Genomic DNA, 10,944 nt, shown 5'->3' on the forward strand with positions numbered 1-10,944 from the left:
CAGGAAGACTCCTTCATGACCTGATCAACGACCAGTTCCGAGTCGCCGCAGACGTAGAGTCGCATAGCACCGAGCTCGATAGCGATGCGGAGTCCGTTGATAAGGGCCTCGTATTTCGCAGCGTTGTTTGAAGCCGAAAAGTGGAGGCGGATGGCGTAGCAGAGTCTACTCCCGTCTGGGGAGATCAGGACCACTCCAGCCCCCGAGCCGGGCGCCATTACGGACCCATCGAAGTACATTGTCCAGTATTCGTGGGTGACGTCCGGGGTTGGTAGCTGGATTTCCGTCCATTCGGCTACAAAATCTGCTAGAGCTTGAGACTTAAAAGCGGTGCGGGGGGTATATCTGATGTCGTGGCCCATGAGTTCAAGGGCCCACTTAGAAATTCATTCCGCGGCGTCGCGGTTACGGATGATGTCTCTGAGTGGGTATGAAGTAACGACTGCGACTTCATGGTCGGTGAAGTAGTGTAGGAGCTTCCTAGTGGCCATTAGCACGGCATACAGGAGTTTCTGCACCTAGGGGTACCGGACCTTGGGGTCGGTAAGCACTTCTCCGATGAAATATACGGGTCGCTGTACCTTGAGCTGATGTCCTGGTTCCTCCCTTTTGACGACCAGGGCGGCACTCACCATGTGGTTACTTGCCACAACATAAAGTAGGAGGGGTTCTCCCCGTTCGGGAGCGACGAGGATCGGGGCCGACGTCAGGGACGTTTTGAGGCTTTCGAGAACCTGCTGGGCTTCCTCAGTCCAGACGAAGGCGTCCGTCTTTTTGAGGGGTTTGTAGAGTGGCATGCCCCGTTCGCCGAGCCGGGAGATGAAGCGACTTAGGGCCTCCAGGCATCCGGTGAGCCTTTGTACGCCCTTGACATTGCGTATGGGGCCCATATTGGAGATGGCTGCGATCTTTTCGGGGTTGGCCTCGATGCCGCGCTCGGATACGATGTATCCAAGCAGCTTCCCCTTTGGAACCCCGAAAACACATTTTTTGGGATTCAGCTTGATGTTGAACCTTTAGAGGTTCACGAACGTCGTGGCTAAGTTTGCGATCAGGTCGCAAGCTCGAGCCGTTTTGACCACTATGTCATCAACATAGACGGCAATTGTTGGTTTCAGCCGTTCGGCTTGATCAGGCTAATCAGGCGGGTCGATTTGGTCGATGAAGCAGTGCTGCATGCACCTTTGGTAGGTGGCGCCAGTGTTCTTCAGACTGAAGGGCATAGTTACGTAGCAATATGAACCATACGGGGTGATAAATGAGGTTGCGAGCTGATCAGAATCTTTCATCGCGATCTGGTGATAGCCCGAGTAGGCATCCAGAAAGGAGAGGATCTCGCAACCCGAGGTGGAGTCAATTATCTGGTCTATACGCGGTAAGGGAAAGTGGTCCTTCGGGCACGCTTTATTAAGTCCAGTATAGTCGACACACATTCTCCATTTCCCGGTCTTCTTTTTGACAAGAATGGGATTGGTGAGCCAGTCAGAGTGGAAGACCTCCCTGATGAATCCGGCCACCAGGAGTTTGGTGATTTCTTCGCCTATGGCTCTACGCCTCTCATCGTTGAAGCGATGCAGACGCTGTTTTCTCGGGCTTTGAGCCTGGGATAAGGCACAGTGCGTGCTCGGCGACCCCCCGTGGTATCCCCGGCATGTCAGAGGGCTGCCATGCGAAGACATCACAATTGTCGCACAGGAAGTCGATGAGCTCGCATTTCTATTTGGTTGGGAGCTGGGTCCCGATTCGAACCATCTTGGATGGGTCGACGGGGTCGATTCCCACCGTCTTGGTTTCCTCGAGCGGGCGGAAGGCCGACGAGGGAGTTGGTTGGTTAAAGTCTGGGGCCGCCGGAACCAACGATTCCCCGAGCCGTGGGAGCTCGGACGAGTTGACGACCACAGTGGCGAGCTCATAGTGTTCACGGTCGCACGCGAAGGCATGTGAAAACACGCTGCTCATGGTGATGACGCCGTTTGGTCCTGGCATTTTTAGCTTGAGGTAGGTGTAGTTGGGGATTGCCATGAATTTCGCGTAGCACGGCCGCCCTAGGATGGCGTGGTAGGACCCGAGAAAGTCCACCACCTCGAAGGTGAGGACCTCCGAGCAGAAGTTGGCTCGGCTGCCGAACGTGATGGGTAGATCGATCTGCCCGAGTGGGTATGCCTGCGCTCCCAGGATTACCCCATGGAAGGGGGAGCCCACTGGGCGGAGCTCCGATCGGGTGATGCGCATGGCATCGAGGGTGTTGATGTACAGGATGTTAAGGCCGCTGCCGCCGTCCATTAGCACCTTCGTAAGCCGCTTCTTACGGACGATGGGGTTGACGACAAGCGGGTAGCGTCCTGGTCTTGTGATGTGGGAGGGATGGTCCCTCTAATCGTAGGTGATCAGAGACTCCAACCAGCTGAGGAAGGAGGGGATGGCTGACTTGGCGGTGCATGCCTCTCGATAGCGAACCTTATGTTGTCGCTTGGTCCAGACGGCATCGGATCCGCCAAAGATCATGATACATTTGTCAGCGTCGGGGAAGTCATCCGCATCTTTGCCTGCCGTACCTCCCTTCTTGGGTGTTGCCTCCTTGCCGTCTCCCTCCTTTAGCCCATCGGCCTGTCGGAGAAAACGTTTGAGGAGCTCACACTCCTTATAGAGGTGCTTGACAGGGTAGGCGTGGTTGGTGCATGGCCTGTCCATGAGTTTGTCGAAGTGGTCCGGCAGTCCCCGTTGAGGCTGCTTGGCCATGCGATCGGTCGCGGCGACCAGCGGGGCACTGTCCGACCAGCGTCGATCTTTTTTGTTTTTCTTACCCCTCTGCATGGAGGGGCCTTCGTTTGGATCCGTGCGCTTGGCTTTGGCCTTGTCTCGGCCTCCGCGGAAGACCGCTCCGACCGCCTCCTTGCCGGAGGCATCGTTTGTGGCGACGTCGAGCAGGTCACGAGTGGTATGGGGTTTCAGGCAGCCAAGCTTATGGATAAGGGACTCGCAGTTCGTCCCAGAGAGGAACACGCTGATGACGTCTGTGTCGACGACATCGGGAAGGGAGTTGCATCGTTGGGAGAACCTTCGGATGTAATCCCGTAGGGACTCGTTGGGCTCTTGCTGACAGCTCTTGAGGTCCCAGGAGTTTCCAGGTCGGACATACGTCCCCTGGAAATTCCCGACGAAGATCCTCTTGAGGTCTGCCCAGTCACGAATGCTGTCGTGTGGAAGGAACTCGAGCCACGCCCGAACATGTTCCCCCACGCAGATGGGAAGATATTGAATGATGAAGAAGTCATCATCCACTCCTCCGGCCCGACAGACGAGCCGGAAGTCCTCAAGCCAAATGCCTGGGTTCGTCTCCCCAGTATATTTGGTGATGTTGGTGGGCGGTCGGAAACACTACGGGAACGGTGCTCTTCGAATACGCCGGCTGAAGGCCCATGGCCCTGGGCCCATAGGGCTGGGGCTCCGATCGGCCGGTCGGTGACTGCGCCTGGGGCGTGTTTCACCGCTTCCCTCGATGGTTTGGCCGGGGTCCGCATTGCCCACTGCCGTGTGGCAGACCTCATTATCGTGTTGGGCCCGATGTCGGGTGCCGACGTTGCTACGAGCGTCCCGATGCGGATCGGGCTGCTCGCGTGATGGCGGTTGGTGCGGAGTAGGCGCCTGGTCGGACCGGGGCGCGACTGTCGCACCCCGAACTGATCCCGATGGTTGTAGCGGTGAGCGAACGGAGCGATCCGTATGGCGCGTCCCCGTTCCTCCGGTGGGGGTAGAGGGCGCGGGTCGGCGTCACGACGCAGAGCTCTCCGCCTGTTGTACGGCGGCGGCTTCTACTAGAACCCAGAGGTTTCGGTAGACTGCCCGCTCCTGTGGGTTGACGGGTTCGGGAACACCGCGTAAAAGCATTGCTGTAGCCACGATATTCTGGCCTGCCCGAGTGAATTGTGGGAGGTTGTTTTCCTCGTTCACAATGTCATGCTGGACCTGACGGGCGTGACCCCGAGCGCCACCCGCTGGGTTAGGTGCGTGGGGCGCGATGTGCTGGGGCGACTAAGCCAGGGCGGGCGGCTGCTGGTTCTGCCGCCGTTGCAGTAATTCCTCGGCGTGTGCTCGCATGGACGCGAGGGCCCCCGCACGTGGGTCAAGAATGGTGTGTGTCTGCGCAGAATCCACAGCCACCGGCGGCTGTCCCGGGGCGCTTGCCATAGCGCACTCCTGGGACGGGCGGTGGCGTGGTGCCACGTCGCCGATGCTGGAATCGTCACTTTCGCCCTCACCGTCCAAGGGTTCGGGGGAGCAGCAAGAGCGCAGCCTGCCACTCCCACGAATTCAGATGTGGGGGAAAAAGGCGCAAGCATCATTCGGAGTCCCCGGGGCGTACGTATCCGCAGAGGACGTGAGGCCGTAGGGGAACCGACCGAGCAGTGCTTGCGGCGTGGACGACACAGTCCCTCCGGGTGCTCGATTGGGGATAGCGAATGAAGAGTAAATAACAGTACGTGTATTACTTACAACGGGCTTTAAGCAGAGAGTTTGCTCGGAAAGAAGCGCAGATGTCGCGCCGTCGATGTCGTGCGTCCCGGAGTCGATAGAGGGCGTCCCTCCAACGGTCGCCGGAACGTGGGCCTCCTCGCGGAGGTGTAGCTCGCTGAGCTGGTCGGTGACGAAGTCCAGGCTTCCGAATTGGAAGGCCTGGAATGGCTCAAAGACGGGTGAAACCCGCATCCCAGCCGGTGGGGGTGCGGAAAACTCCATCGAGCCAAGGCGAATCGTATCGCCCGAGCCCGCTACGATGGGGGTGGTGGAGAAATGGGCCATCCGATGACCAAAAAGCGTTGAACGTACATCGTCTTCCCCACGGACGGCGCCAACTGTTGGTACAGAAAGTGACCAACTAGTGAATATTTGTAGTTTTGCTGTACGTTGTGATCGGAGGTGGCCTAGCACTCAATGACATAGGGTTTATACTGGTTCAGGCAACGTGCCCTACGTCCAGTGTGGGTCGGTCGGCGACTTTATTCCTGAGCCCAGGTGCTCGAAGTCTGTAGTGGGGTTACAAACGAGAAGGAGAGAGATGGGTGTCCGGTCGGTCCGGTCGGAAGCTCCGAGATCGACCGGAGCTAAGCTACGAGCTAGGTGTTCACACGCTCGAGGCGCAAGCCTGGCGGCTTTGTGGTTGTCGTGGAGTCACAGATCAACCCAGGAAGCAACAACTTGGAACTGACTAGACCTGAGTCGAACTGATTGGAAATTGTTGGGATTGGAGGGAGCGCATCCCCTTTTATAGAGGAAGGGGATGGCTTTACAAGTAAAGGAGAGAGGTATGTCGGTTACTGATTCTTGTTGCCCACACCGTTGGTACAAGAAGATGGTAGGCGCCCGCAACACTGTTGATGTACTGTGGAACTGTCGGAGGCATGTGGGAGGTTGAGTTGCTTTCTTCAGAACTGGAGGACGTCGGTACCTGCAAAATGCTGTTTCGCCGACTGGAGGCATGGCTTTACCACGTTCACCTGGTACGGTGAATCCCGGCGCCCACAACACTGTTGATGCCCAGAGGCACATGGGGGGTCTTATCGTACGAGTGTTTTGACCGGCGCCTACAACACTGTAGAGGCAAATGTCGACGCCTACAATACTATTTGTGGCAGGACGGTTGTAAAGTAATGTTCCGCAGGGTATGGTCCCTGGTGCCGTGGTTTGACTTATGAGTCTTGTCTTGCCTTTCTCCGCACGCCTTCTGGTTCCTTCCGAGCGGGCGCCCCCGGTCGGATGGCTCCGGTCGGCTCTGGTGCGTCAGTTGGAGAACAGCGATGGGCAGGGTTTTTCCATGACCCCCGGTCGGAGACACGGGGTCAGAGTCGGAGGTGATCCTTGGGTCAGGCTTTCCGAGTGGAGGCCGTGCAGAGGCGGCCAGGGCCTGACGCTCGTGCTCCAATCGGAGAGACCGTTCGGAGTTGGCTTAGGCCTGAGCTAGTGCTCCGGTCGGAAAGATGGGCCGAAGGTGGCCTGGGCCTGAAGCGAGTGCTCCGGTCTGTTGAGTTTACACTCTAGGGCCGGTCCAAAAAAAGGTCGTCCTCCTAGGCCAAGCCCTGGCGTCGAAACCGGTCCCCGAGGGACCCTGGGTTTATGAACCCGACAGCTACGTTGACGGCGTACACGATAAGGATTTGCAAAAAGGGGAGCAGAGAAACAGAGTCAGACCGAGACAGCAGAAACAAGGACGAGACGGCTCAGCTTGGCGGAACACTGAGGCAGACCACGGAGCTGCGACAATGACAAGAGCGCGACGGAACAACGGAGGCAGACTGCGGTACAGTTCTGTTGGCGATATCAAGCAAGCCCGCTTACACGGCGACGTGGTCCGACAACGCGACGTGGATGTGAACAGCGAATTGTTTATAAAAATGGTTTTTCACGCTTAATCAAATAAACAAGTCATTCGCCCTTTTATTTGCGATCAGACATACATAAGTCAAATTTTAAAATCCAAAAAAAATCGTTTTAAAAATTTTCTTATGCATAAATCACAATGCTAAATAAGATCTTAACACCGGGGTGTTACACGCGTTGCCCATTGGGGAACGAAATCCGATACGGGGAAACGAGTGTGGGAAGCCGCAAAGCTGCCGCACGAGATTCAGACCAGACAAGAACAGAGGACTGTGGACTGGGGAGCAAGCAAATCGTGGCAAAGGCGAGCGAGAGCAAAGAAACCAAGGGAAAAGGGAGGAATTTTCAAGCAGGAACTGTGAGCTCTGCTTCAAGAACACGCTTCTCCCTCCACTGTAAGCGGTGGACTCCTCCAGGCAAGGAGAAATCAAATCAGCGCGACTCGACACGAAATCCTCGGGGGTGAAAGAATTCAACCTTTAAAAGGAACAAGTTGACCCCCGGGGAAATGGAGACTCCGACCAGGTCAAGAAACTCCGAGCGGCGAGATTGGGCTCCGGCGACGACGCATGGGTTAACAGAACAGAAATGCTATCCCTGGGTGGGCCGACCTAGCGAATGAATTTCTTCTCGCTGCAAGGGAGAGGCAGCAGAAGCACAGCACGGAGCAGATCTGAAAGAACAGGCGGAATTTATGAGTGGTCCTTGCACCTAACTCATCTTTACAGGAATCTCGCCAGAGCGATTTAAGTGCCCCCACTCGCCCCTTTGCCGAGGGCTGGATCAGGGAGGCACTCGGCAAAGGAGGCAACTTTGCCGAGTGCCCCGATCCGGCCGTCGGCATAGATTTTTTTTTAAAATACCTTTGCCGAGTGCCCATGTGAAGGCACTCGGCAAAGAGAAAATTTAAAAAACCTCTTTGCCGAGCGCCTTATTTTTGGCATTCGGCAAAGTTTTTTTTACCTCCAAATTTTTTGTGCAGCCCTTTTAAAGTACCAGGAACTCCTCGTTAGAATTTAAGGATTTTTTTGTGGCTTTTTGATATATTTAGTTACTTTATTTCGTTTACTTGATTTTTTTCGAAAAATATAAATTTGAACTGCACGTGGTACGAATAATGGAATTTAATGATTCAAAAAATGATAGTCATGTTACTGAGTGTAGTGTGAGGCCATATCCAGGAATGGACCCGAAATTTCGGACATCTTGTTCACGAAACATGACCGCGAACTTGCGTGCGAAGTGTTTTTAAATTCTATAAAAAGCGAACGAAGTCCAAAAATCATGAAACTTGTTGAGATGTCGTGATATCGTATGTGGAGGCTATGATAAAAACTTCAAAAGATTTCATGCACGTTGTCACATACGATGCTTACAAACCAGGACATCTCTACATGTGTCACTATTACTACATATAGAGATGTCCTGGTCTACATATAGAGATGTCCTGGTTTGTAAGCATCGTACGTGGCAACGTGCATGAAATCTTCTAAATTTTTTTATCATAGCCTCCACATACGATATCACGACATCTCAACAAGTTTCATGATTTTCGGACTTTGTTTGCTTTTATAGAATTTCAAAACACTTCGCACGCAAGTTCACGGTCATGTTTCGTGAACAACATGTCCGAAATTTCAGGTCCGTTCCTGGATATGGCCTCACACTACACTCAGTAACATGACTATCATTTTTTGAATCATTAAATTCCATTATTCGTACCACGTGCAGCTCAAATTTATATTTTTTTGAAAAAATTCAAGTAAATGAAATAAAGTAACTAAATATATCAAAAAGCCAAAAAAATACCCAAATTCTAACGAGGAGTCCCTGGTACTTTAAAAGGGCTGCACAAAAAATTTAGAGGCCAAAAACAAAAAAAAACTTTGCGAGCGCCGGGGCATGGCACTCGGTAAAGGGGTCTTTGCCGAATACCAAGAATAAGGCGCTTGGCAAAGAGGTTTTTTGAATTATTTTTAGAAATTTTCTTTTTGCCGAGTGCCTTCACAGGGGCACTCGGCAAAGGTATTTCAAAAAAAATATAGTTTTTTTAATTCCTCCCTTTGCCGAGTGCCGAAGGTGTTAGGCACTCGGCAAAGACATTTAAAAAACAAATATTGAATCTTTGCCGAGTGCCGTGTCAGGGGCACTCGGCAATGTATTTTCTAAAAAAAAATCTTTGCCGAGTGCCTAACAGCAGGCACTCGGTAAAGAAGGACGTGGCCGAACACCGTTACGCGAGGCAGCCTATGCCGAGTGTCGCGCTTTTGCCGAGAGCCTGGCACTCGGCAAAGAAGTCCTTTGCCGAGTGCCCTTTTTTGTCGAGTGCCCGGCACTCGGCAAAGAATTCTTTGTCGAGTGCAATTGTTTGCCGAGTGCGGCACTCGGCAAAGAAGATCTTTGCCGAGTGTCCGATTTTTGACACTCAGCAAAGCAGTTTGCACTCGGCAAAGACCCTGTTTCCAGTAGTGTATAGAGTGAGACTACCTACGATATTATAACAAACATATAGTGATAAATTAATCCTATCAGAATCCACTAATAAAACAGAAATATCGAATTTAGTATATTGGAAATCTATCGGTGATTATACAAACATCTGAAGGCAGGAAGAGGCAGGTGTGGTCTGAGGATCTGAGCAAATTCGGAAAACATGACTTCATTTGATTATACAAATATATGGTTTCAAATTTCGAATAGGAAATCCTGTGTTCAATTGTGCACATAACTACATAAAATGGTAAAATACTTGGAGAATAACATCTGAAGTGGAGAGACCCAATCCACTGGCGTCACCCACCGTGCATGTCGATGACGGCGTGCTCCGAAATCGAATGTGGCTCCGATAAATTTACAACAGAAGATGATGGACGATGGGCCTCCGGCGGGAAATTAACGGCGACCCGGCCTTCGAGCATATCCACCACATTTTGCATGCTTGGCCTCATGTCCCGCTCGTGCTGGATGCAGCAGAGTGCCGCCTTCACCACCGTCTTCACCGCCTCCTCATCGTCTACAGCCACCGCCATGGCTGCGTCCACCAACTCCATGTGCTCGCCTTGCGCCATCCTCTCCCGCAAGTTCCGCGCGATGTTCGGGTCAGGCGCTGCCGACGACGAGGGATCGAAGTTCCGGTGTCCGCCGATGAGCTCGAGAAGCGTCATGCCGTAGCTGAACACGTCAGACCTGTCCGACACCGCATTGACGAGCATCTCCGGTGCCATGTAGCCGAAGGTGCCCCTCCCGCGTGTGTTGATGACGCTGGTCAGGTCCCGGGTGATGCAGAGAGAGATACCAAAGTCGGAGACATGCGCGCGGAGGTCACCGTCAAGCAGGATGTTGCCCGGCTTGATGTCGAGGTGCAGGATCCGCCGGTGGCAGTCTTTGTGGAGGTACGCAAGCACTCTGGCCACATCGACGGCGATGCACAACCTCTTTGGCCAAGTCAAGAGGCGCCTTTGCTCGTCACTGCGGTTGAAGATCCACCTGTCCAGTGACCCGTTCTCGAAGAAGGGGTAGACCAGGTAGAGGCCACCCCCATGCTGGAGGCAGTAGCCGAGGAGGCGCACAAGGCTGCGGTGGTGCACGTTGGCGATGATGGAGACCTCTCTTCTGAATTCTTCTTCGCCGGCCTCGGTGCGCCCACTGTGCATATGTATGCGCTTGACGGCCACGGCCGTGCCGTCATCAAGGCTCCCACGAAAGACTTGGGCGGAGGCGCCATGACCTATCCTGTTTCCGAAGTCTTGCGTTATGGATTGGATTTCATCGCTTGAGAATTCCTTTGGCATGTCTTGTATGCGAAATGGGGTCTGTTGGACTTGGAGTTGAAGCACTGCTTCTAGTTGCCGTGCCGGTTCACGTGGCTCCATTTCCATGTGGGCATCAAGACCATCGAGCCATCGTCGGATCCATGGATAAAGCTTCCAGATGCAATACGAGGATATAGCGACGATGTTGGCCACGAAAATGAGATCGGTGCGAATATCGGTGTTGGCAAACGAGCTGAGTAGGAAGACAAGCAAAACAAGGACAAGAAGTCCAGCGGAGAGAACTTTTTCCTTCCGACCAGAGGAGTTGCAAATGTATAGGAAACCAACGGCATTGTAGGCTACTAACTGAATGAGTAGCCATACTTTGTTACTGCTGTATTCGCCCGTTTGGTCGTAATAAAAATAGGCAATTATAATCGCAACCAACAGGATAGTTACAATTGCACCATGTAAGATGGTTCTCACAAGCTTTTTCAGCCTACAGTAGTGCAGGATAAAGCTACACTTCCAGACGCAATACGAGAATATAGCTACCATATTGGCCCAGGAAGCGAGTTCAATGAGGTCGTTGGTGCGGTCGTTGGTATAAATTCCAAGAGGAGAGATGAGGAACACAGACATAACAAGTACAAGATATCCAGCAGACATAAACTTGTCTTGCCGACAGGAGGAGTTGTAGATGTATAGGCAGCCAAGGGCAAGGTAGGCTATGATCTGAATCACCAGCGATGCAACGGCGTGAACGCCATAAAGATAAATGTAGGCATACATGATCACGGAGAAAAGGGTAGTTACC

The 10,944-nt window shown here is 53.1% G+C and overlaps 2 protein-coding genes across 2 annotated transcripts; both read right to left on the reverse strand.

Moving 5' to 3' along the window:
• Positions 1–1,716: 1,716 nt before the first annotated feature.
• Positions 1,717–2,022, reverse strand: LOC136504078 (uncharacterized). Its single transcript, XM_066498952.1, has one exon. It carries the CDS (start codon positions 2,020–2,022, stop codon positions 1,717–1,719), a length of 306 nt encoding a protein of 101 aa, XP_066355049.1.
• Positions 2,023–9,024: 7,002 nt separating this feature from the next.
• Positions 9,025–10,253, reverse strand: LOC136504079 (probable receptor-like protein kinase At5g20050). Its single transcript, XM_066498953.1, has one exon. It carries the CDS (start codon positions 10,251–10,253, stop codon positions 9,168–9,170), a length of 1,086 nt encoding a protein of 361 aa, XP_066355050.1. The 3' UTR covers positions 9,025–9,167.
• Positions 10,254–10,944: the final 691 nt, after the last annotated feature.

The sequence above is a fragment of the Miscanthus floridulus genome, chromosome 14, assembly GCF_019320115.1.
Source record: "Miscanthus floridulus cultivar M001 chromosome 14, ASM1932011v1, whole genome shotgun sequence".
Taxonomy (NCBI): Eukaryota; Viridiplantae; Streptophyta; class Magnoliopsida; order Poales; family Poaceae; genus Miscanthus; species Miscanthus floridulus.

Coding starts and splice junctions, on each gene's coding strand:
- LOC136504078 (XM_066498952.1), bottom strand. CDS start 2,022: ATGGCAATCCCCAACTACACCTACCTCAAGCTAAAAATGCCAGGACCA.
- LOC136504079 (XM_066498953.1), bottom strand. CDS start 10,253: ATGGAAATGGAGCCACGTGAACCGGCACGGCAACTAGAAGCAGTGCTT.